The sequence below is a fragment of the Spermophilus citellus genome (assembly GCF_964194105.1).
Source record: "Spermophilus citellus genome assembly, chromosome: 15".
NCBI classification, from domain to species: Eukaryota; Metazoa; Chordata; class Mammalia; order Rodentia; family Sciuridae; genus Spermophilus; species Spermophilus citellus.
The window spans coordinates 95,780,366-95,807,092 of NC_138195.1; the positions used below are offsets into that span (position 1 = coordinate 95,780,366).

A 26,727-nucleotide genomic window follows, 5' to 3' on the forward strand; every position below is an offset into this window, starting at 1 on the left:
AGAAAGCTCCCAGTGCTGTTTCCCATCAGGAGACTGGGACACTCCTCTAAGTCCATCTGGGACACCCCTAAGTCCACGTGGGTGACGCAGTCCATCTGTGCGCTGTCTTCCAACAACAGGGACACAATGAGAATCAACGACTTATGGAAATATAAAACAACAGATGTCTATTTTCAAAAAAGAAGGAGCAAGTTACTGTATTCTGTATACATGCTTAGTACAGTTCACAGAAGGAAAACTCAGGGTTGGCCAGTGATAATCCAATGCAACAGATTCTGTTGAGAATTTTAAATGCAATCAGTCTCAGGGAAACAGAAATCAGTAAGCACGGTCCTGTACCCTTAGGTATAAGCAGAAACTAAATGAGGTTTAACTCAGAGCTGTGTGAGGCAGGGACCCTGGCTCTCAGTTAGCTTTGGGCCCCCATCCTGCACATGCAAACACTCTGGGGGGAAACAGCCGAGCTCCTTTCCAACTCGGACCCTTGCTGTTCATGAGTGATGCTCAGGCCCACCATCTCCTTTGGTTCTCCTGCAGTGAGGTGGGAGGAGCCTCATTACCCCAAGTAGGTCACCAAGAAGAGGCCAGCCACCACAGCAGCTCCGTGACAGCCTTCCCAGAGCCCCTGTGACAAACACGCTCACCAAGGTTGCTTCTCGGGGCAGGTTGGACACCCTCACAACAGGAGAGGCCTGGGAGGTAGGAAGCCACTCCTCGGAAGGCCTGTTCCCCAGTGACAATCAGTGCACAGTGTGCTTTGTGGGATCAGTTAGGAAGAATGGGTCCCCGGGTCTGCAATTCTGGCTTAAACCCTGGAGAGCCTCAGACCATCCCTGGGCTTCCCCAAGGCCAGGCTCTGAACAGTAGGTACACAGTCAGTCCTGGGCAGAGCTGGTCCCACTCGTGGGCAGCTGTATTGTCCAACAGGGCCTCTGGGTGCTTGAGGAGCCCTTCCACTGCAGGCTGCCCAGTGGGGATAAAGTTCAGGGGCAGAGTGCTGCTCCCTGGCGGCTCCCCCAGAACCACACAGCCCCTGAGCAGCAGGTGCAATACGCCAGTGGGGAATCCATCAGTGTTCTCCCAAACCAGTCTCACCCCACTTTACTTTTAGAACCTTGGAGTCCAAAACGGAAGACCTTGTCACAGAAAGACAGTGCACGGCACTGGCTCTGAACATTCATGGCAGATCACTGACTCTGGACATTAATAGCAGATATTTGTACAGGCCTTGAGCCCAGCACGTCGATGAGTTCAGGTGGCATTCAACTGAGGGGGCAGAGTAGATGGACGTTAATCTAAAACCTCATTTTCTCAGCATTGTGGAAGGGCCCAGGGCAGGGGACAGCACTCACAGGGCCTTCTGCCCATGAGGAATTCTCACTGGAACATAGGAACAGGTATCCAACTCCCACCTGTACCTGAGCCTGTCCAGCAGCCATGGACAAAAGCTGTCATGTGTGGGTTCCTTTCTGCTTGGTGGCCTGCCACCAGCATGTGACTGTAAGGTCTCAGGCTACTCCGCGGGGCTTTCTCAGCCCAGGCTGCAGCTGGAGCAGAGGTTTCCGAGCAAGCAGCTTTGAGGTCGTCTTCAGTCCTGACCGAATGTTGGTGCTTTGTTTGTGGCTTCTACCAATGTCAGCATCCTCCCTGGACCTGGATGGGGAAAGCTCATCTGAACTGATCTCAAGATTTAGAAGCAATCAAATGACAGATGGGTAGGTGGAGTGGCAGGCCCTCCTAGGCCCACCGAGCAGCTCACAGCAGGCACTTTCAGACAGCGGGGAACTGAGAGAGATTCCTGCGGCTCCACTGTGATGGAGGGTGACGCATCAGGACTGTGGACACCTCTGGGCTCCTCCCACACTCACACCCGGCCCCACTCACATCATGCCACCGGCTGCTCCAGGGGCAGGCGTCACTGTCACGTAGCGCCTCAGGCTGGTGCAGGCCCACACTGTCCTGTCCGTGGTGCAGAGGAGCCCAGGGTTGGGGGGCCTCCTCCCTTGGCAAGCGACGTTCCCCGCGTTGGCCCCGCCCATCACCATTCAGGTCAGCAGGGCTGGAGGGAGCCCAGAGGCCTCGCTGGAGGAAGGAGGGCTCCACCAACAGGGGAGGTGACCAGGCCTTGCTCTTTAGTGAGAAAAAGGAAGGGCCCAGGTGGAGGAGCCTGGAGCCCAGAGCCGGTCAGGAGGGCAGGAGTCAGACCTCTGGCTGGCCTGTTAGCCATGATCCCAACCACATAAATATTTCACATTTAAAAATTAGCTAAGAAAGGATGAGGGCGAAAGCCAGCCACAACATTGAATTCAAACCATAATACTTGAACCAAAGTATACATCAAATTTATAGCACAAAAATAATTGATATACCTTTCAGGATATTTTTTTTAACTTAATGGGATATATTCTGAGGACACCAACCAAAGGTCTTGAATTTTAATGAGGATTTCTGTTGATAGTGGCAACGACAAAGTAATTCTGAAACTGTTCCTGTGTGTTGTGGGAAAGAGCAAGTGAATAGGGATCTTAGTGGATAAAAAGGTTCTTACTTTGAGAGAAGACAGACACAAATGCAGGAAGGAAGGAGGTGTGTGAGGCATCTGAGTCACTGGTTTCAGATCAGAGGTATCAGTAGGAACCCATGGCTTTAAAGGTCTCAATGTTTTATAAAATATAAATAAGCTGGGCTTGGTGGCACACGCCTGTAATCCCAACGACTTGGGAGGTTGAGGCAGGAGAATTGCAAGTTCAAAGTCAGTCTCAGCAGTTAGTGAGGACCTAAGCAACTCAGAAAAACCTGTTCTCTAAGTAAAATATTTTTAAAAAGGGAGTCTGGGAATGTGGCTCAGTGGTTAAGTGCCATAGGTTCAATCCCCGGTACCAAAATAAAAATAATAATAAACAAAAAATGAAATATAATGTAAATAGACAAAACCCAATAATGATATGTGTATGTGTGCATAATGTAGTACACATGACATGTGTGTGTGTGTGTGTGTGTGTAGGCATACATGGGGTGAGTTTATGGAGTTATGTATGTCTTTGCAAGTATGATGTGTATGTTTGTGTGTAAGCCTGATGTGTATGTATGTGTGATGTTGTAGGTGTGTATTTTAAGTATGCATGGTGTGCACATATGTAGGTATATTTGCACATAACTGTGATGTATGTTTCCTGTAGACATGACATGTGTAAAAGGATGAGTGTGGATGCATGGATGTCATACATGCGCATTGTGTGTAGGTATGATGTCCATGGATGTGTGCATGCTGTGTGCTGTGTGTAGGCATGACGTGTGCATGGTACATGTATGAGGGGTGTGTGTATGGGGACAGACACATGTACATCATCTCCTGTCTGTCTACGACAGGAGCCAGGATCCATGGAGAAACGACTGGTGACCAGTTTGGTGCTGGTGAGCACTGGGTGAGCCTGGGACCAGGTGCCAGGACATAGGGAGATGCCCAAGACGAATGAAGGGAGGACACCCAGCTGCCTCCAGGGCCTCCCACAGGCTAAATTTGAGACAATTTGGGCGTCACAAAGAGTCGTGACAGTGGTGGGTTGCAGCACAATGAAACTGTCTCCACCACAACCACGGGAGGCAACGGGCAGCGGGCTCTGTGGAGAGTGCCAGCACAGCAGGCCTCAGGGACACTGCGCAGCCAGCTGCCGGAGGGCAGGAGGTGGGGGACAGGGTCCTGAGGTCACAGGTGTGCACACTTTACAAAGGCAAAGGGAAGAAGGTAGGCTTCTGGGGAAGAGGAGACGGCCCAGGGGAGTGATGGGATTGCACGTGGTTCCCCAGAACACAGGGCGGCCGGCGCCTCCTGGAGGCACCTCCTCGCTGCACACTCAGCAGAGACGCCTGCAGAAGCTGCTATGGCTTGTATGTGAGGTGTCCCCAGAGCTCCTGAGTGAGACAATGCAAGAAGGCCCTGAGGAGAAATGACCTAATCAATGAACTGATCCCTGGTGGGATTAACTGAGTGGTCGCTGGAAGCAGGCGGAGATGGCTGGAGGAGGTGGGCTTGGGGGTGGCTTTGGATTATACATTTGTATCTGGAGAGTGGAGTCTCTCTGCTTCCTGATCACCTTGTGACCTGCTGACCTCCACCATAACCTTCTCCCACGATGTCCAGCCTCACCTGGAGCTCCACGGGGGAATGGAGCCTGCTGTCTGTGGACTCAGACCTGTGAAACTGCGAGCCCCCAAATAAACTTTTCCTCCTCTAAAATTGTTCTCTCCAGGTCTTTTGGTCACAGCAACAACAACAACAAAAAACTGACTAAAACAGACCCTGGCCCCAAACAACCCATGAGGAGAGCACGGTGATGTGGTGGTGGGAGCTGGTGACGTGGAAGGTGGGAGCTCTGGATCTTAGTGTCCAAAGAGACCTGGCAGCATATGGAGGGAGTAAGGCTTGATTGGATTGTGGAGGAGAAAAAGCATGAGAACTGCTGCAGTCCAGCTGCAGCAAAATAACCCGGGGTGGGGGGGTGACGAGCAACTCATGTACATTGATACAGTGGGAGCCGTTTATTGTAGGATGGGAGGGGTATATATACATTCCACACAGCTTATCTTAATTAACATAAACTAGATACAGCAGTCAACCAATAAGGAATCTCCACACTTAATGGCTCGTTGGCGCCACCTCATAAACCACTCCCTCTGGTAAAATGCCAGGCGCCATCCCGACTTGTTTACAGACTCTAACAGAGAACATTTATTTAAATGGGTGGAACCCACATGTGGCTCTCAGACGTGTCATCCGGTGGATGACTTGCTAAGGGTTCAAGGGTAAAAGAGGTTTTAAATTCACTTTTAAATGCTCTAGAAAAAAATGGAAGTGTTTTTGTGGGGGGTTTGGGTGCGTGCTGCACCAGCAGTGCTGAGATGCAGTGGCTGTTCCCAGGACCCCAGGGGAAGGGACATGGTACCTGGTACAGCCTCGGCTCCCTGAGTACCTTGTGCCTCGCCCTGTGGGCAGGTGCTGCAGCTCAGCCTGGCTCCATCCCTCAGAGACCCTGTGCTCGGTGCTATTGCCAGTGGGTCCCCAACCCAGGGAATCTGTTCTGTTCTTCTCACTATCTGGACACCAGATAGCCGACACAGACAGAGCAAGAGCACAGCTTGGCAGAATGCTGAGAGACCGCAAACGTGGGAGGGCACGTTGTGTTGTTTTTCAACCTTTCTGTAGTTTTAGGGCTTTTCCAAAGTAGAAATTGGGCAACCATGATGGTGTGCAGAGAGAGCCACTTGTTTACCCTCATGTGAGGAGGGCAGAGGTTGGAAAACCAGACCCTCAGGGGCAGTGCAGAGGCGGAGGCGGGCCTGGACTCAGGTTTGGGAGGCCCTAAAGGTGGGGCAGAGGTTCGAGCCCTCCTAGAGGCAAGCAGGTCCTGCCCCGCCCAGCCTGCCCTCTGCCAGCTGACTTCCTGCTGCTGGCCCTGGCTGGTCTTCAGGCCCAGGAGAGTGTTTCAGAATTGTCCCTGCCCTGACCACCCTCCTCTGGAGATGTCTGCAGTGTTGCGCACCTGCTTGAGATCCCCTTATACGATAGCTGCAAGATGTTCCTGTTCATGCACTCATTAAACAAAAGACTTTTATGGCAAAATAAAATTAATATTTAAAAAAGGTAATATGATTTCATAATTCCAGGGCCCAAGTTAGGGAACACTTGCATCTTTCAGAGTAGAAGCAGGCACAGTACGGCTCCTGCTGGAGAAGCTGCTTCCCCCTGAAAGGAAGCCTGAGGTCCTGCCGGGCAGGGCCTGGATCCTGCCCTCTTTCTTCCCAGAGCTCACACATGTGAACACACACATGCACATGCACACACACGTCCTTGCTGCCCAGCTCTCCTCCTCCCTGTGGCTTGTTCCACTTGGGCTGTGCACTCATGGGCCACGTCCCTGCAACGTCTGTGCCTGGAGAGCAAGAGAAGAGCATCCTGCCCCGGGCCGTGCTCCCAGCAGGCCATCCTCCGTGCCTTTGAGGGCATAGGAACTCAGCTCGCCCGGCTTCTCCCTCAGAGAAGCCATGTGTCCAGGCCACTGAATACTGGTGTCCAGATAGTGAGAAGAACAGAACAGATTCCCTGGGTTGGGTACCCACTGGCAATAGCACCAAGCACAGGGACACCTGAGGGATGGAGCCAGGCTGGGCCGGCCAGGCTGGGCTGCAGCACCTGCCCACAGGGCGAGGCACAAGGTACTGAGTGGAGGCTGCACCAGGTACCATGTCCCTTCTCCTGGGGTCCTGGGAACAGCCACTGCATCTTAGCACTGCTGGTGCAGTACCCACCCAAACCACGCAGTCTTTCTGTGCCAGAGACAGCCTGGAATGCAGAGCAGAAGGCAGCTCAGGAACTCAGGGACCCAAACTCCCAATCCCAGGGAGAAGGGAACGGCCCAGGCGGTGTGCACCCTGGACAGCTGCTGCCCACCAGCCAGGAAGGACCCGTCCTTCTGGGAAAAGCAATGCCTCAGGTGTGCTGGGGGACGGGCTGGGACGGGACCCTAGAAGGACTCTGGAACCCAAGGCAGAGGTGCTCCACAGCCACTAACCCCCTGCAAGGTTCAAGACCCTTTAAGGGACCCACCCTTCACTTGCCTCCAACATGTGGCTTCTAAATTCTTAATGTTTTCACACACATTCATCTTTAGGCTCATGCTAAAATTACAAATGGTCCTGGAGGTAAACACACAGCTAAGAGGCTGACGTTTTTTTCTGAAGATATTTTCATTATTTGATAAGGATTTAAATGGATTTTAACTACCTCCCTAGATAGTTCTTTTTAAATGTTTTAATTTTAAGGCCTTCCTGGCTTAATACATTATATGGTGCATAATCAGGGTATATATTCTCTCTCCTATCTCAGCCTGAAAAATAAGAGGATGGGATGGTAATAATACCTCTGCAGGGGCAATTAAACACAGCCATCATGGCCAGGGCCGGTGTCCTCCCCGCTCAGGCTGGTGGAGGCTGACTCCCTTCCCACACCTGCCAGCTCCCCAGCTGCCCCACCCCCAGCTCCTCCAGGTCCAGGAGCCAGCCCATAGCCCTCCCTGGGGGACAAGGACTTCTCCAAGGCCATGCCTGCAGCACTGGAGCCACTCTGAAACCCAGCGACGCTGCTCACCTTGCAGCCTCCACCACACGGGAACTGCTACCTGGCGGGAGAAGCTCAGGCTGTGAGTTTAAACACCTTGCCACGCTCGTCGGCAAACCTGGGCTCTCTGACCGTCTGCAGGCCCAGGAGGGAAACTGAGGTCTGTGGGCAGCAGATGGATTGCGCTGGGCAAGTTGCTTCTGCTGAGCTTCCAAGGGGCATAGTGCAGCCCTGAGGGCTCTGCGGGCACTGTGGGGAGACCCAGTGTGTGGACACGGCCCAGGGATGAGAGCAGAAGCTCTGTGGGTCTCACCTCCCACCTGCTGCTGGAGGCCTTGCAGAGGACTGGCTGGGCACTTAGGCATCCCTGTCTGCCTGGACATGCTCTGGGCCCAGCCTGAGTCCTCACTGCCTCACCACGACTCAGTTTCCCCAGCATGAAATGGGAGCGGTCGCCTTGGGGGGTCCACGTGAGGACCGCACAAGTGGCCCATGGACGTTCTCAGAGGAAGCCGCCCAGAGGGTCATGCAGCATCGTGGCTCCCTCTCACCGCAGATGTGACATGCTCCTTCTGCCGCTTGCTCTCTGAGCCTTCCAAGGGCAGAGGATGGTCTGAGTGTTTCTGCCCCGGGACACATAGGCTCTGGCACTTGGTGGCACCCAGTGTTTGGGAAGTGACCCCACGTGACTCAGATCTCTGTCGTCCACAGCTGGAGAGAAGGTGGGGACCCCACCTGGGCAGGCACCCTTGGCTGTCACCCCAGAGTTTACTGGCCTGACTTCCTGAGAAGACGCCACAGTGCCAGAGGGCTGGCTGGCCGAGGGGGGCAGACCCGATGAATCAGCACAAGGAGCAATTTACTGCTGCTGCTGACGCCCACGGCTGCAAGCAAAGGCCGGGAAAACTTCATCTGCTTCCAGGGTACTGAGCCGTGTCCGTGCACTCACAGCAGAGCAGCTGAGGGCTTTATGGACCATTTCCCTCCCTAAAGTGTGGGCTAGGTCGCAGCGATGATGCAGATGGCAAGAAGTATTTATTATGTGTAGGACCATAATAAATACTTCTTTTATATCCTAAATAAAACCTAAAAATTCAGAATATTTTGTGGGCCTCTTTTATGTCTTGCCATTATGGTCCTGGGCCTGTGATTTAACCAAAATTTAATGGCAGTGAACATGAGCTATAGTGGCCGGCCCTGCACAGAGCCCACATGAACAGCATTCAGCAGGTGATCCCTGTGTCCTGGAGGGAGCACTTCCTGGGGGAGCACAGTCCTGGAGGAGCCCCACGCAGAGGTACACTGGAATGCCAGGGGGTAGCTGCTGTCCAGCAGGCAGGTGACTTCTTCCTGTGACATGCACATCCTCACTCAGTACCAGGAGCAGATCACTATTGGTCTTTTCATCCCTGCGAGGGAGGACACAGTCAGTGAAGACGACACCTTTGCAAGCACATTTGAATCGAGAACCTTTCAATTCTGTCAGCCTGAGCTACCAAAAAATGAGGGCGCAGATCTCTGACTCTGTTATTAAGTGCGAGTGTTGGAGGAGTGCAGGAAGCGGGGATGGTAGTAAAAATGATTCATTCCTCAGCACACTTCGCCAGGAGGTGATTTATTGCAGAGAACATATGGCACGCCCACATTTTGGGACTTCACAGGAGGAATTAGGGGACTAAAATGGAGAGATCTGTCTTGGATGGACGTGCAGATGAATCAAGTGAGATCCCGGCCGAAGCCGATGCTGCACTCTCTGAAAGTATGGAGAGGTAATTTGCTCTCTCTCGGGAAGGAGCTTCCTGTTTGTCTTCATTTCCTCGACTTCTATCTGCCCTGGTTGAGTTTCTCGCTCCAACAATGATGGCAGGCCAAGGCCGGTCCCAGGAGAGGCCTCCATCGAAAGGAGTTTGTGGAACCGACAGCTCCGGGCAGCGCTGCCCGAGGCCGAGACGCGGATGCCTCCGTGTTCCCTTTGTGAGCTGTGCCCCTCTGTGGGGAGAGCCCCTGAACCTTAGAGAGAGGTGGGAGACGGCGGGGCGTGTGAGTCTGCTGGTTCGCCCTGTGACCAACAGACCCGACAGGAGCTAATTGAGAGGAGGAAACTTGTGTTTGGCGTCCCTGGTTTCAGAGGTCTCAGCCCACAGGCAGCTGACTCCATTGCTCTGGGCCTGAGGTGAGGCAGACCGTCAGGTGGAGGGGGTGGAGGGGGACAGCAGCTCAGGACAGGGCAACAGGAAGAGAGACTCACCAGGGACAAAATATGTACCTGGAAGGCAGGCCCCAGGGACCCACCTCCTCCACCACACCCCACCAGCCAGCAGTCACCACCCAGCGACCCACTGCTTAGGTCAAGCGTCTCATAACCCCATCTGAACCTTCTTGCACTGGCTCACACAGGAGCTTTTGGGGGACACCCCACATGTAAACCATAACAGAAAGTCAAACTATTTTGGGCCCTTGGGTATTCACACACACACACACATTCACAGGTGTGCACACACACCCAGGCACCAGCCCCACATATATACCTGTACCCACATCAGTGGGGCCTAGCTTGCCTCTGCTGGCTCAACCCAGGGTAAATGGTACCATGTCAGGACAGCTTGACCCCAGGCCCCACTTTCCAGAGCACACAACCCCCAGGGGATATCTGTTTTTTGTTTTCTTTTTAAGAGAGGCGGGGTAGAAATTTTTTTCTAATATTTGTTTTTAGTTTTCAGCGGACACAACATCTTTATTTGTATGTGGTACTGAGGATTGAACCCAGGCCGCACGCATGCCAGGCGAGCACGCTACTGCTTGAGCCGCATCTCCAGCCCAGGGGTTTCTGTTTTTGATAACCCAAGAAGGCTTCCAATATTGGAAAGTTCCACGTAGAACACCTTCTTGCTCCAATTGGCCAACTAAAATCCCAACTCAACCTGTTCCTTGCACAATCCCTGCTTGTTGGGATGGGTGAGTGTGGACAGGCCACTCTGTGATAGAAGAGGGACAGGCTATGGCAGCAGATACAGGAATGACATATGCTGGGTCCAGTGATCTTCACTCTTAACACAAATACCTGCCAGGAATGTGGCAGGTCACAAAACACAGGGGAAATCAAAAGGCACGAGTCATAAAACAAGAGAGCCTTCTGCGTGGGCACTGCGGGCCTGTCTGTACCCAGCACTGACCGAGCCATGGTGAGCAGGTGCCTGCTTAGTGGGCAGGAATGGTGGGGGACACTGCTGTGCCCCAGCAGCAGGGACATGGCCTTACGTGCAATACACCAAGACGGAAGCTGCTGTGTGCCACGTGAACTGAGCCGGGGCCTGGGCAGCACTCTGCTCCCAGCCCTCCCAGCAGACAGGAGCTCTGGAGGAGGCCGGGTCTGTATTGGCAGAGGAGGGATTTGGGCACAGGGGTGTTAAGGAGGAGGCAGAGGCCAGTGTTAAGACTTTTCCTCCCCCATGACCTTCAGCAAATGTCCTGTAGCCTGTTGACCCACAGAGTATTCAGCGGTCATCTGGCCCCACATGGGCTTCCACACAAGGACACCTGCCCAGCAGCCCTGCCACAGGAAGAGACAGCATGAGGCTGTTGTGCAGACAGAGCTCAAGAGTCCAGGGTATGGGGTCCAAGTCTCTTGGCCTCCAGTGAGTGTACATGAAGTGGACACAAGTGTCCCTGGCCACCGTGGAGCACCAGGGCACCAGGGCTGTTCCTGCTCCCTCCCTCCCAGCTCTGCCCAGGTATAATAACAGCAAATGGCAAAGTTACATTCATGAGAGTCCCAGCCACTGTCCCCAGATGGGCTGGTTTTTGACACTAGCTGGAGCCTACAGTCTGGGACATCCCCACCAGGTGAGCAAGGCTGCTGGGCCCACTGAGTGTGCTGAACCTCTGGACAGGGGCACCCCAGGAGGGAATCTATTTTTTTTTTGTACCAGGGATTGAACCCAGGGGTGCTTAACCACTAAACCACACCCCAAGCCATTTTCTTTTTAATATATATATATATATTTTATTTAGAGACAGGGTCTTGCTGAGTTACTTAGGGCCTTACTAAATTTCTGGGGCTGGCTTTAAACTGGCAATCCTCCTGCCTCAGCCTCCCGTCAGAAGGGAGCCTTCTGAGAGCTGCCCAGGTGGAGGGGCACTGACTGTGGGGAGCTCAGCACTGGCTGGCGGTGCATGGGGCACTGAGGCTGGTGTAGGCCTCACCACCTGGGTGCAGCTCTCTCAAGAAGTGGAGCCCCAAGCTCCCAGGGAGGGTGTTTGGACCATGAGGAATGGGAGCTGGGGACTGTCTGTGGGTCCTGGCCAGAACCCCGTCCCACGCGGGAGCAGCGGGGACGCCTGCACACCGAGGACTGAGCTGTACAGAGGGGGTCCTGTTCCCACCCTGGAGCCAATCTGGACTTCCAGATCAAGCTGGCCTGGCAGTGTGCCTCAGCTCCCGAGAGCTGTGGTGCATGGAAAACGGCATTGCTGTGTGCCAATGGGGAACCCCCACCTCACCCCCAAAGCTCCCTCGGCTTCTCCCCCAATTCCAGGAGCCCAGAGAAAACTCCTGACCACAACCATTCCTGAAAGTGTCCCTTTTGCCCCTTTGGTGTCAAAGAACAGTGGCTGTGGAAGTCCTGGGGCAAGGGTGCAGCAGGACCTCTTGATGTGTGCGGGCAGCGGCCTGGCGGCTGGGGCGAAGGGAGAAGGAGCTGACTCAGCTGCTCGCCTGCAGAGAGTGTCCGTCTCAGCCCAGTCTCTGACTCTGGCTTAACCCTCAGTGCTCAGAGCAAAATGCCTACGCAGGGCTTTGGTGAGGGTCACTTGATCACAAACTTTAGCGCACAGAGGAGCAGGCCTCGGAGCCCGCAGCAGCTCTTCTCATCATGCTTTGCAAACCGAGGTCACGGTGGGTTGAGAGTGCCCAGCGAGTGCCTTTGCTGGACGTCGTTCATCACTCCAGGATGGCCTCGGCCAGCACTGCAGATCCACACACCGCCCAGCTCAAACTGTACTGGAGACCCAGCAGCGTGTGCTAAGTCAACGGGGGCGGCCGCTCTCCCGCCTGACACCTCCTGTCTGGGGCCCCAGGGTTCAGAGCAGGAACAGAGATGCAGTGCGCGTTTCCAGCTCAGCCCTCACACTGCCAGAGCCTCCAGCCGCCCAAGTCACCTGTGGGCTTCCTGGCCTCAGGGGCAACGGGCATCTCAGCCACTGGAACCTGGTCCTGTGGGGTGGAAGGCCACACGGGGGATGAATGTGGAGATGCCCCCATGACTGCTCCCAAATTAAACATGAAAAAAACTTACAGGTAACTGATCAGGGACAAGAGATGCCCAGAGTCACGCTGAGAATGTCCAGCAAGCTGTCCAACTCGGCTTTACTGTGACAGGGCCACACTTCTGCCGAAAGATACACCAGTGTGAGCAGGGACACTAGGGTGTGGAAGGATGGGGGTGGACAGGGAAAGTCCAGCAGAGCTCTCAAGGGGCTACCTGGCCCTGGGGACCAAGGGCTGGTGTGAAAGGCCATCCCCGTGGGAAAGAGATGCAGACCTGGTGTACCCCTGCCACCCACGTGCCACCCACGTGTGCCCTGCCCTGGGCGGGCCCGCTGGGTGTAAGACTTTGGATCAGGTGGCTGTGGCGGACGCCTGTCTCCTAAACCCCAGGGTCTTCTGGGTAGAGAGGGCAGAGGACAGTTGAGGGACCCCATGAGGCAGGGGCAAGGTGCCCAGCCCAGTCTGCTGGAGGAGCTGTCTTGCTGAATTACCCACTAAGGTTAGTTTCTGAGTTCTTCACAGATCAAGGGTCACCGTCATTTGAAACAGGGTGGCTTCAGTCACAGAGGCGGCACACCAAATTCCCCTGAGACGCAATGGCTTACAGCAGCAGCAGCTCTTGGTCTGCTCATGGCTGTGACTGGACAAGGCTGACGTCAGCTGCCCTGGCTGTCAGCTGGTGTCTCTCAAAGGCTGGGTTAGAATCCCCCACGGCTCACTCCCTTGCTCACGTATTGATGCCACCTGGAGACGGGAGCTGACACATGGCCAGCCGGTCAGCTGGGCCTCCTCACCGGGTGGCAGCCCCAAGGGAGGTGCCTTGAGTGAGGAGCAGGGCCTGGCCTGGCACGCCATGCAGCTCAGTGCCCGTCCCCCACTGTGGAGAAGGTTCAGGGGAGCAGACCCCCCATCAGACCAGGCCAGAGGAACAGAGCCACATGTGCAGGTGGCACACAGGGTGACTTCAGCTCTGCCTGGCCTGTCCCTGGGCAGAGCCCTGGCGTCCTGTCGCTCTGATGACCACAAACTGCTGTCAGTGTGCTGCTGGGAAACAGAGGAAGCGGGGGCTCCCCTCACCGGAGGTGAGACTCAGCACTCGTGGAAATGCTTGCCTCCGGTTCTGCTGTCCTGGGCAGTGTCGAATCCCTCTCCTCCCGGGGCCATCCTCCGTCCACACCACCCCGTCATGGGCGGGCTCTCCCAGGTAGGCAGCGGGCCCTGCCTACTGTGCCAGGGGAGCCCAGTGGCTGCGAGCACCGGCCTCCGGGCCAACTCCACCCGGGTCCCGACAGCACCTGCTGAGCCACCAGGAGCCTCAACCGGTCTCACTTTCCTCACCTGATGGGGAAAGGTAAGCAGAGCAGAGTCTAAGTGTTCAGAAAATGCGATTGAGCGGGTTTCCCTTACGTTGATGAATTCTGGAGCACATCACACGATGAAGCCACACCAGGACGGTTAAGGGTGGGGCCCCAAGCAGCGAGGAGGAGAGAACCGCTTGGCCAGAGACGGCCGGAGCGGACCTGCTGGGGTGCCTGTCCCAGAGTGCTGTGGCTGTCTCCCAGGCCCACTCTTGCGGCCATCACTCAAGGCCATAGGGCCCAGGGCCTGTGTCCTCTCTGGACCCTCAGCTGAGGTTTGTGCTCCCAAGGGGCACCTGTGCTGGGTGGAAGCTCCAGGTGCCCGGGAAGGGACAGCGCTGGCAGCACAGCTGAACGTGAAGAGGGGGTACCATGGGCAGGGAGCCCCCACAGAGGCCCAGTGCAGATGTGAGAGCAGCTGAGTCCAGGGGAAGGGCAGAAATAAGGTCAGGGTCAGTGAGACAAAGCCACAGGCCACCGAGAGGTCCAGGTCACAGGCAGGACCCAGCCCCAGGCCACACCCTGGGGCTCGCAGCTGAGGCTGTGTCCAGGACAGCATGGCCATCCCCCTCCAACACTCGCTGGCCCAGACCTAGCTGACTGACTCTCGGGAAGATATTTATTACTATTATTCATTCTTTACCAGCTTGGGGATCACTGCTGAGTACATCCGCATTACACCATGCAACTAAGACATAGTGTGCAAGAATGAAAGAAAATCGTAACTTTGAGTTCTACCGAGTGGTCTGCTGTCTTTCTAGAATGCCTGTGCATGTACAGAAGTCAAAATGTGTCATCCCATCTGCAGCCCTGAAGAGGACGTGATTGACGCCTCGCCCTCAGACGCCCGGATCACCTGTTGAAAGCTTGGCTTCCAGGCGAGGGCTTCTGTGTTTGTACCCAAGCTGGCCTTCCATCTCAGCATGTCGGTGGATTCACAGACAGGCATCATGGAGATGGAGATGGAAACACAGGGACTTCCTGTCAGCTCCTTTCTATAGCTTTGAATACTCGGGACCATAATTGTGATTTTGTGCATAAAAACATACTCTAGCGGCTTCCTGCAGGCCTGGCGCTGTGTGGTCCTGGGAGTCACAGGACCCCCACATCCTGCTGCCGATGCCAGCCTGGGCATGGCTGTGTGCAGTATGGCATTGGTGGCCACCATCGAGGGTGATGACCGTAATGCTGATGATGGTGGCCAGCGGTTCCATGCTGCGACCCACACCCTCTCCTCTGTGGGAACCACTGTCCACCCCCTGCCTGCCGCTCCCTCATTGCCAGGCCAAGGGAAAGCCACAGAGCCCATGTGTGTGACTCCATCGCCCCAGCAGGTAGGAAATGCTGGGAGAGGAACTGGGAGACAAACGGCTCTGTGGCATGGCCCCCTCCTTGGAAGACACATCCTGGGGCCCCTGGGACCCTGGCCAAGTCACTCTAAGGTGAGGTCAGCTCCGGCAGCCCAGCCATCCACAGGACCCTGAGAAGTAATGGGGATGGGTGGGAGCAGGGGCAACGAAGAAGGCCGTGGAAATGTCGCCCCGGCTCCCTCTTCCAGAGCCAGGGAGAGACTCGGATGCTGTGCAGAGATCTCAGCTCTCCTCGTCACTCCCCCGCCCTGCAGAGCAGTGACCAGCCTCTAGGTCTCCCTGCCTCTGACTCTAGGAGTCCGTGAGCTCCTGTTGGCCAGCGCTAAGCCCCAGAGCCCTGCCCACAGAGCCTGGCAAGCCCCGACCAGACGCATCCTCCCTATGAACCAGCTGGCAGGCCGTGTCCAGGCAGCCAGCAGCCATGTGCTCCACCCAGTGCTTCAGGACAGGAGGAGCCTGAGGGGCCAGGAAGCAAGCCCAGACCTCAAGGGAACCAAGGTGACCGAGCCCCGGGCTGTGGGAGGGAGGGCTTCATCACCAACGAGAGGACCATGTACTTCGTGGTGACCAGTACCACGCACCATGACTCCAGGGGGCCAGCTGCTCATGTGGGCACTGCCCTAAGGCCTGTGCCCTGACCCCGGGACAGCACCCTGCCTCCTGGATTCGGGCTTCTCAGCCCTTCCAGACCCCGGAGCCGGCTGCATCTGGGAGGAGGGTGCTTGGGGATATCCCTGGCCATGAGCCCATCACTGTACTACGTCCTCCTAAATAAAGTCCTAGGTTGAAGAAGACCCTGCTGAGAAACATGGCAACAGAGGGCTCATTCCACCTCCATCGTGGAGACTGTGGAGATGGGAGAAGCAGGTCCAGCACCTAAGGGGTGCTTAGGAGAACAGGCTGTCCCACGGACAGAGAGGATCCCACATGACTGGCCTGCAGAGGGTGCCCAGTGGCCACAGCCACGCCAGCCTTGGTGAGCACAGCTGTCCAGCTCAGGTGTCCCTGCACCCTGGACACCATGGTGGCTTTGGTGTTGGTCAGTAAGCTACCCTCAAGGAATCCAGGGAAAGACACGGGCCAAGGCACTAGGATCACTCCCATGTGCACCCCGCATTTGACCCCTCACTGCAGGGACAGGAGCATCTCCACACCCTGGGCCATCCCACTGCTCTGCTGGATGCGGCTGAGTGGTCCCACTAGCTGCACCTGCTGGGAGCCTGGTCTCTGCTGGGAGGCCCCTGAGAGGCGAGGTCCAGGTATGCTGGGCGGGTTCCACCACTGTGACGGAATACCCAATGTAAGCAAATGCCAAAAGAGGAAAGGTTGGCTGGGCTCAGTTTGCAGTTTCAGTCCCTGTTGGTCGGCTGGTTACTTTTGGTCCTGGGGCAAGGTGGCACTTCATGGCAGAGGCATGTGGCAGAGGAGGCGACTTCACCTCATGACAGCCAGCAAGAAAAGAGACATCAGAGGGCGGGGACCCAACATCCCCTCAAAAGTTCCCTCCCAGTGACCGAGCTTCCCTTGCCTCCTCAAAGTGCCTTGGACTGGGGACCATGCCTTTAACCCAGGGGACTTTGGGGACATTCATGATCCAATTGATTGCAATCAGTCATTGAGGGCCTGTCCACAAAGAGGGTTAGTGCAGTTCACATGGGGACCCAGGTAGTACCTGCTGACTGGTTCCTCCAAGAGAGCAGGACAGACCTCTCCTCACCCTCTGACCTCCTGCCTCACCATGTCACTGCTCCTTGTCCCTTTCTCTTCTGCCACTGTGATGCCATCTGCCATGAAGCCTTCACCAAAGCTCTCAGACTTCCAGAACCATGAGCTAAATAAATCTCTTCACTGTAAAGGTTGCCCAGCCTCAGGTGTTTTGTTTTAGCAATGGAAAGCAGCCCTTCACCACTGACCTTCAGATCTCATACTCTCCAGATCCCCAGCAGCCCCGTCAAGCCCCGCCCACACCTCAGGGCCTTTCACAGCGAGGAGGACACAGTCCACAGAACTGCCTTCCTCTACAGCTTCGGTTCCCTGCACAGACTTCTCTACAGATGCAGGGCACTCTTGATGGAGCAGCACTAGAGAGGTTCGGCGAGATCCACCTGCACACCCCTCCTCTGTTGGGAGGTGCCAGGGAGCCCAACCCCAGGCAGAGGCCACACACTGGGAACAGCCCCAGGGGATGTGAGAGCTGCCCAGGGCACCTGGTCCAGGCCTTTCCCTCCCTGTGAAACCCTCGGAGCAAACCCCACGTGAGGCTGGTGGATGAGCTCCAGCTCAACATGGCCAATCAGGTTGCGGCCGGTTGCTCTGTGGTCAGGTCAGCGGCCCCTGCCAGGTGTGGGCTTGCCAGCAGTGGCCCTCAAGGGGCACCTCTCCCTGGTGGGTGGGAGAGGGCCTCCCTCCATGCAAACCCAGGGGCCCAGCAGCTCCTCCCACCCAACCCCTGCGGCACCTGGCCACCCTGCCTGGGCCCGGTGCACCCACTGGAGTGCCCCACGAGGTGGCCCTCCCACCAGGCACCAGCAACTCGCAGCACAGAACCGCTGTGCCCTCTCCAGCAGGGCGGCTGCTCAGCTTGGTCAGGCCGGGGCCCTCTCTCCTGGGCTCGCTGAGCCCTGCGGGGGCCTGCTCTGTCTGTCTGCATTGCCCACGGTTATCTGAGCTCACCAGCCCCGGCTCCTTCACCAGAGAGTCACACCTCTCCCCATCAGGAAGGTGCCTGTTGGGGTGACGGGCGGTCTCTAGCTCCCACTTGGACCTGACTGGTCCTGAACTGGCACTGGGTCCTTGGAAGTCTGGTCCTGCCATGCTGCCTGAGCCGTGGCCTGGGCAAGCTCGCTCAGGGCCCTGATCCGAAGCCCAGGCCCAGGCAGCTGGAGTCGCTGACATCGGCGGTGACACACCAACCACTCAGCTGTGAAAGCCAGGGCATGTCCCAGGAAGGTCCCAGCGACATTCTGGTGCACGTGGCAGAAAGTGCTCTTGTGCGTACGGAGGAGCAGGAGGCAAGGAGGCCCTCGCTGCTCCCTGAGGGCCGACAGGCAATAACTGACCTGCAGATGAGAAGAGCCCTCTCGCCATCTTTGCCCCGCCCAGGGCTGGAGAGCCTGCCAGGGGCCTTTGAGGTTCAGGGCCCTCACCTCCCGCGAGTCACAGTTCCCACCCGAGTCTTCTGAGATCTGCGTCTCTAGTCCATACAATTTTACTGCTTATGATAGAAATCTCTGCCACAAAACACACTGGCTTAAAATATTTATTGATTAAAAAAAATTTAAAATTTTTATACAAAGATGATGAGAAAAATCTCATGCAAACTCTGGGCATACAATAAAAATAACTCAAATATTAGTATGATGATTTTGTACAAAATAATTCTCTGTCGTAGGACCTCTGACGGACGGCCAGCGTGGCTCCTTGCCTCTGGCCTGGACGCCCCTCAGGGAAGAATGGGCAGTCACCTGTGGCCACCGCAGGTGGTGCGGGGTTCACGTGTGGAATGTTCTCTTGTCACTATGATGAGCAATGAGACCCTATTCTACTACTCAGAAATGAGACAGAGACCAAGGTGCGCTGGAGCGAGGGGACTTCCTGCCACACAGAGACTCCCCACAGGGCGGAGCAACTTGCAAAGGTGCCCGGGAAGTCCCAGGTAATCTTTTCCATGAAGAAAACACCCCAAGATTATTATAGATGGTTTCTCCTTGTTACAAACCTGCAGTGGGCTTATAATCTGTGTATATTACAAGTAAATTTGCATAATTAAAACAATTAAGGAATCAACAGTATCATGGCAATTAGAAATGCGTCAAACTCGGAATGTTGTACAAAAGAGAGCTTCAATATGAAACAGTAATCCTCTGAGAAGGAGCCCCCAGGCCTCGGCCCCCCGCCATGCGGAGGCCCCCGCTGGCCATGCTCCATGCCTGGCCCCTCACCACGCTCTCAGCTGCCCGTGGACTTACTGAATTTTCCACAGACTCATCTCATTTTCCGTAGCCTTAGTCTGTTTTCTTTGTCCCGTTTCTTAAGGATTAGTATAAATTGGTTGAAAAAATGCTCCTGATCCTTTCTTTTCTGAACAAGTCGAAACCTCTGATCCTGACCATACTTCTCAGCAAACTCCTTAAATGTGGTCCTGAAAAAAGAAAGAGTTCTCTTTTTACTTTTTTGGAATGGGGATTCAATCCAGGGTGGCTTCACCACTGAGACACATCCCCAGCTCATTTTTTATGTTATATTTTGAGACAAGGTCTCGCCAAGTCCTTAGGACCTCGCTAACTAAGTTGCTGAGTCTGGACTCAAACTTCCCATCCTCCTGCCTCAGCCTCCTGAAGCAGCACAGAAGGAACTGGATACCTGAGGGATTTCAGGGAGCAGGTTTATTGCCTGCAGCCAGTCCACAGTGCTACTGGACAGTCTAAAACATTCTCTGGACCATGAGTCTAGAAATTGTTTAGATTTTATACCCAGCATGGAGGGGTGGGGGCTTGGAGTTTCCATACAGGAGGAGTCTATATAAAAGTAACATTTTTCTTTGAGTTCTCAGAAAGTGCTTTTTAGACCAGACGTTTTATAAGTCTTTACCAAGAAAAGAGAGATAGTATCTTTTGTACAACAGGCTTCCGGACCCTAACCCTGTCACACCTTTTGTGCACAAACATGGCATTTACAAGAAAGAGGAACTTCCGACCTCAACGACCTCTGCAGACATCCTGCTGACCTGAGAAGAGGAGAAGCTACATCATGGCAGAGCCTTTTGGGTGGGGGTTTCTGGTCTGCTTCTCTCCAAGATGCTGCGATTATAGGCCAGCACCACTGTGCTCCGCAAGAAAGAGCTCTGAGAAGTCTTCCCTGAGAGCAAACCTTGGCTTCCTGACCATGACAAGGACAGGCAGCCTGACTTGAGACAGAGAAAGCCCCAAGGGACAGGGCACTGGAAACCAACAGGCTGGCAGGAGAAACACTGGCCCCCTGCACCTGCTGCCCCCGCTGGGCATCACCCCTGCAGACATGGCTCCAGGCCCGTCCCGACACTCCCATCACTCTGCACCCCTAGAGTCTTCTCCCTGCTGCTCCTGCCAGGCTCCTACCTGCCGCTGGACTTTGCATATGCTGTTCCTTCTGCACACCCTTCCCTCTTTTCTTCTGCCCACACCTCATTAGAATCCAGGGCCAGCATGCCTTCTGTGGGACACGCCCTCTCTAGAGGCCCCAGTAGCTGGGACCCACTCCTCCTGGCCCTGGTCAGCGCTGAGATCTTGTTCCACCTTTAACAGGCAGTGGGTTGGACCTTGTCCACTGCAGTGGAGCTCTGTGATCCCCCCACTGGACATGCTGAGTGTGCAGCACGCTGGGGTACAGCACCCAAGGTCAGGGGTAACCAACCTGCTAGGCACCGAGTCCTTTGGTGGAAACGTAAGGAGGCCAGCCTGGGCCAGCGAGGCCAGGCTCATGGGTGGCGAGGGGGACGTGTGGGGGCCGTGTGTCTGTCCTGTCAGCTTGAACTTGAAGCCGGGGACAGTGACAGCAGAGGGCTGAGGCTCTGGTGGGCTGCGTGAGCCATGGTCCTCCTCCCAGCCACAGACAGGGCTCAACCCTCCGGCCGCCTGGGCCCTCACCAGGTGGTGCTCCTGGGGAAGTGCCCAGGGCAGTGGAGATTGGCTCAGTCCCTGTCAAGGGTTTCTTGCCATGCCCTCCTTTCTCTCTGCAGAAGATTTCACGTTTCCTGCAGGCATTTAACGACTGTATGAAATGTAGCTGCAACTGTACAGCTTCTCACACCCAGACAGGACCACTGCCATGGCTGCTCACACCTGTGCTCATCAGGCACCGAGAGGAGCCCGCGCCCTCCTTGGCTAGCTGCCAGGCCCCGCGCCCTCCTTGGCTAGCTGCCAGGCCCCGAGGCCTCCTTCCTTCCCATTTTCCTCTTCCTGGCGGCTCCCCTTTACCTCTCCTGCCTTCCTCTCTCCTTCGTCCTCTAATGTTTAACAATTGTGGGCCACAAAACTAGCATGCTCTTGTGCTTCTCCACTTCCTGCACCTGACAGGAGAGGGCTGCCATTGTGAGGACTGCCACTCCTCTGCCTGTCTGCTGGGTACAGGCATGCCTCTGGAGCCTGCACAGGGTCGAGGCACGCCCAGGAGGCCTGCACAGGGGCTGAGGCCTGCCCAGGAGGCCTGCACAGGGTGGAGGCCTGCACAGGGGTCAGGCATTCTCAGGAGGCCTGCACAGGGGTCAGGCATGCCCAGGAGGCCTGCACAGGGGTCAGGCATGCCCAGGAGGCATGCACAGGGGTCAGGCATTCTCAGGAGGCCTACAAAGGGGACAGGCATGCCCAGGAGGCCTGCACAGGGGCCACTCCCACTCAGCCCTACTGACATCCCTGCAAGGAAGAGGCCCTGAAGAGGATGGGGAATTCCAGCTCTGTGCTCTTGGGCTGTGCTGAGGGACAGCGCTGGCTTTCTGCAGATCTGCCAAGCTGTCACCAAGCTTATGAGGCCATCTGGGTCTGCAATGCACCTCTGTAAACAGGGTCTCTGGTAAACAAGGCCTCTCGCCTGTTGGCCACTGCAGGAGGTGGGGCTGTAGGGCCAGGCATCAATCCTGCTGCCCAAGAGGTGCACCTGGCTCGGCTGACCTGGAGTGCCCCGGACTGTCCCTGAGGCAGCTGTTCCCACAGCTTCTCAGGAGCGACCTGAGGTGGGCCACGGGGATCAGCCTGGATGACCACAGGATGAGACAGAGCTCCAGATGCTGCCCCCGAGGCCTGGGCTTGGTTGCCTGGCTTTCTAGAGCGCCGCCACCTGTGTGTGTCACTGGGATGGCTGTGACCCAGCTGCAAATAGGGAGGGGAGACCCTGGAAGGGCTTTGGGGACGCTGAGGACTTGGCTGCTTTTAAAATCAAAACATGGATTTTAAAGTCAATACAGTAATATATGCCAAGTGCACATTTTAAAGGGTGTGTGTGGACCATGGTGTGTGTATAGTGTAGTGTGTGTGTGTGTGTGTGTGTGTGTGTGTGTATGCTGTGTGTGCTATGTGGTCCCCCCTTCACTGCGCAGCAGCCCCAGGGGCTCATGTGTGGCTTGTGGCTAACATTTGCTGACCATCTCTAGTGAGGACAGCAGCTGGGCTGTTCCTGTGGCACCTGCTGTGTCCTGAGCATCTGCTGCCCAGCACTGGTGGACCCTGCAGCACCACATGCCATCCTCTGGGGGTCTCTGAGGTCGGTGTGGTCACCCCCATTCCTGTGAGGATGCAGAAGCAGATGAAGGTCCAGCACCTGCCTACTGGCTGGGCCAGGCCAGGAGCTGCATGGGCGTCAGGGCCACCTCCCTCCTCTCCCCTCCCTCAGCCACTCATGGGGACGGAGACGAGTCTAGAACCCACTTCTCACAGCTGCGGGGCCACAGGAAACCCAGGCTCCAGACTTTTCCAGATGAGCGTTCTGTGATGGGGATGATTTGTGCTCAGTTTCTCCCCATCTGGAAGGAAAGACGCTTTACCAGGTTGTGTGAGCTACACTAACTTGGCCACCCAGCCATCGACCACGAGGGTCACACACCCAACGTGGAAGCCTACATCCCCATTGAAAGGACCGATGCTGATCTAAAGTAAAAATGCACCAAAACCCATCATTTCTACCTACAAATGCCTTACTTCATGGTTCTGGAAGGACCGATGCTGATCTAAAGTAAAAATGCACCAAAACCCATCATTTCTACCTACAAATGCCTAACTTCATGGTTCTGGAAGGACCGATGCTGATCTAAAGTAAAAATGCACCAAAACCCATCATTTCTACCTACAAATGCCTAACTTCATGGTTCTGGAAGGACCGATGCTGATCTAAAGTAAAAATGCACCAAACCCATCATTTCTACCTATAAATGCCTAACTTCATGGTTCTGGAAGGACCGATGCTGATCTAAAGTAAAAATGCACCAAAACCCATCATTTCTACCTACAAATGCCTTACTTCATGGTTCTGGAAGGACCGATGCTGATCTAAAGTAAAAATGCACCAAACCCATCATTTCTACCTACAAATGCCTTACTTCATGGTTCTGGAAGGACCGATGCTGATCTAAAGTAAAAATGCACCAAAACCCATCATTTCTACCTACAAATGCCTTACTTCATGGTTCTGGAAGGAGCACATGTTCGCTTTTTTAAAAGATGAGTAGCTCAGGTGACTTTAAAGAACTAAGCTGAGGGGCACCTCTGCTTGCTGCCACCCTGTCCTACGGCTTTCTTTGCCCTCCTTGTTATCTTAGGCAGCCTTGGTGACCAAGTCAACCCAGATCATTCGCCCTGGTGGCCTTCGTTGACCCTCACATGGCTCTGCTGAGTGGTCAGACGGAGGGAGGGTGGTGGGAGCTGCAGTGCCCTGTCGGCCTGGGTCTCGGGACTGCTGTGGGCAGCCCAGGTCCTGGACCTTCATACGTGTGGGGAGGACACAGGTGGTGACAGAGGGCCACACCACGGTGTGATAGGAAAGCTGCTTTCCTCCCCAGAGGGGGGGACAGTCCCATCTTTACAGTCAGCCCTCTCAGGGTCCCTGGCATGTTAGGTCACCTGACTCGACAGGGGGAATCTCAAGGCCTCCTGTGACCGCTGACAACCTGCTGGCCCCGGATAACACCCTGAGTGCTCCCCGCCTTACCTGGGTGACACTTTAGACTCCTCCAGGAGCTTTTTGAACTCTTCTTTGGCGAGCAGCAATTTACTTTTTTTTTCCTTGTATTCTTCTTTTATCCTCGTCTTGACAAACTGTTCAAATATCTTGACACACACAGACAAAAGCATTATGGGATCACACAGGAGAAATGGAACCCCTGGGTGAGCCACCCCGCTCCTCGTGGCCCTGCCTGTGAGCCGTGGCCCTTCTCCCGCGCTCACAAGGGCACCAATTCGTCCACAGAGTGGACCCCACCCCGAGGCCCAGTGCTTGTCCACACACAGGCCCCACCTCTGGGCCACACCGTGGCCTGCAGCCGGAGTCCCAGGGGCTGTGGGGTGGCCCTCTCTGAGCCCTTCAGGTGTGCTTCTCGTCTGGACCCTGAGTAGCTTCTGAGCAGTCCCTGGCCTGTCAAGTTTCCCCTCGCCGATGGGCACAGTGACACTGGGTACTGAGCTTCCTCTAGTCTCCTCCTAAGGCAAGGTCATCGGCCTTCAAGTCTCCAAAAATGACATTGACCTGTGAACAGAGGACTCCCGACCTCTGGTTGCTGAGAACCCCACCCTGCAGCGGGGACGGCCAGCACTCTCTCTTGAGGAGGGCGTCCAGGCTGGGATGAGCACAAGGAGACCCGCTGGGCTTGCCAGACCCTCGCTGGGCCAGAAAGGTGTTCAGATGTGACCAAGGAAACCTCCTCTGTCCCGTCTGCAGGGAAATCCCCCGAGACTCCACGATCTTCCTCTCAGAAACCAGAGCCACATAAAATGATGAAACCTGCCTGCCACGGTCCATAGAAGCCTCCTGCTTTTTATTAGAAGAAGATTGCTCATCGTTCTAACATCTGAAAAATTGTCACTTACAGACTATGAAGTTGGCAGGGAGGGGACAAAGTCATTTCATTCCTAATGCTAACAAAACCTCAAGAATATTAAAAAAATAGACTGGAGGTAATTTAAATTCTTATGCAAATATAAATAAAGCATCAGTAAAAAGCCCACACGTGGTGCCACATCTGTACCAACCCACGCAGGCCTGGGGGTCGCACCCAAGTGCAGGGCGGCTGCAGGTCTCCATCAGCAGCAGCAGCCCGCTGTGGGGGGAGGTGGGAACTGGCAGGAGCCAGCTGGCCCTGACCCTCTTTGACCTTGTCTTCCTGTTTCAGGCCCCTCTTTAATGGCAAACATTTATGGGATCATAAACACAAAGTGTTACCACCCGAGGATGCAGCAGGGCTTATGGCTGAGACTTAGAGCAGGTGCCTGTCTATTTAAGAATCTGACTGGCTAATTCCACTTTTAAGGCAAATAATAAGGTATGGAGTCTAGTCATTTTATAATTTAAACTAATAAAAGAGGTGAATGCAAGGTTATTATCCGAATAAAAGCATGTGGCTCCCTCATTAGCCAGAGTTTTGCTCTATTAATTTTAAATCTGGGTAGAAAGGCTGGCTGGCTGTGGGGTCAGAGCTCCCGTGGAATACCTGCACCTCTCTGCCTGGAACCATTTATCCATTGAATCAGATTTTTCTCTCTTGTCTCTCCTTTTTCTCAGTTGCTTTATTTATGATGCTATGATTTAATATAGCAGGATTTTTTCCTCCTAACAATCATACCATTTTTTTCCAAAGTGGGGCATGACTTTTTAAAAGAGATAACGTTGGCCATTATCTCGTTACTGTGAGCTCTGCTGTGATGAAGCCAAACAGTACTCGTTGCCATGGAAACAGGCCCAATTTGCACTCCCTGGCCCTGTTCTCTGTTTTGGCTCACTCTCTCTCCTCCTCTGCAGCCCCAGGTGGAGGGAGGGTGGTATCATTCACCGCAGAGCCTTGGCCTCCCCATGGAGGCACTGGGGACACAGGTCCTCAGCACATGCTTGCTTGCACTATTTATTTGTCTATAGGGCTCCTTTTGCATGAGGCCCGAACACTGTTTCTTTTCCCAGTCCAGCTTGGTGCCCTGCTCACACAAGCTGCGGAGCTTCTGTGCCAGTGCAGCTGCAGCCCCTGAGCTGATGTGGCCCCCGATGCTGCAGTCTGCCCGCTGGTGGCTGCCTTCTCTTCACTGGGCCTTCTGGGGACCACAGCTTCCTCTGGGAGACTCCACAGGGACATTTGAAGGTTTTCCCCAATAATGACTCCAGGTGTGGGCTGACATTCCCACTGGATCTGTCTGCAGGCCATGGACGAGGGCAGGACTCCCCACCAGTCGGCATGGGAAGGCACGGCCCTCAGGCTGTCTGCGCCCTCTGCCTGGCCTGCCCATGTGCAGCCCCCAGCTCCCTGCCAGTGGTGCACAGGACAGCTGTCTCTAGCATGGAGGGCAGTGGCGGCCCTGCTCCTGAACCTGCTCCAGCTGCAGCGGCCAGGCCCTGCCTCGGGTCCTCCCGGAGACGCAGCTCAAGCATTGAGCCGGAAGTGTTCAAGGGGCCTCTTCTCTGCTGGCCTTTCTCTTGGGGGTGGGAGGTCTTCCTTCTTCAACTTCCTCTGGAGAGAGTGGTGGCCACTAGAGATGTCTGTGACTTAGAGAGAGGACTGAACAGATGGCAGCAGGAGCCGCCCTGCAGGTGGCAGCCAGACTCCAGCCGCCGGTGGCTTCCAGGGCGCAGGGCGGGGCTGCCACGTGGACACAGGCTCCCTGCTCTGTGCCGCTGTGGTGGACGCTCGGACCTTCCCATCTCATGATGCAGCAAAGGGGTGAGACGGTGTCAGCGATTAAACTCTGTGGTTTCCCAAACCAGCCCCCTCAATGGCAGGGTGACCCGGAGCCATGCTCACACCTCTCATGTGGTTGATGATGCTTCTTTCTCAAAACTGAAACTCTGCTAAAGGTAATCAGTTCCCGGTTCCTACAGGACTGTGGCCATCTCAGCAGCCTCCCACTTCCAAGGCCACCTGTGTCTGCTCCTGGACTTTACGGCTCCAGGGGTGGC

At 55.2% G+C, this 26,727-nt stretch overlaps 1 protein-coding gene across 1 annotated transcript in view; it reads right to left on the minus strand.

Annotated features, from left to right (window-relative positions):
- Positions 1–19,092: 19,092 nt before the first annotated feature.
- The window catches only part of TCERG1L (transcription elongation regulator 1 like), a gene marked incomplete at both ends in the record, with an annotated part of 174,005 nt that continues 166,370 nt past the window's right edge, over positions 19,093–26,727 (minus strand). Inside the window, 2 exons of the mRNA XM_081268127.1 lie at positions 19,093–19,249; positions 23,782–23,900. Coding sequence (XP_081124253.1) covers positions 19,093–19,249; positions 23,782–23,900 — 276 coding nt within the window. The remainder of the gene's footprint in view (positions 19,250–23,781; positions 23,901–26,727) is intronic.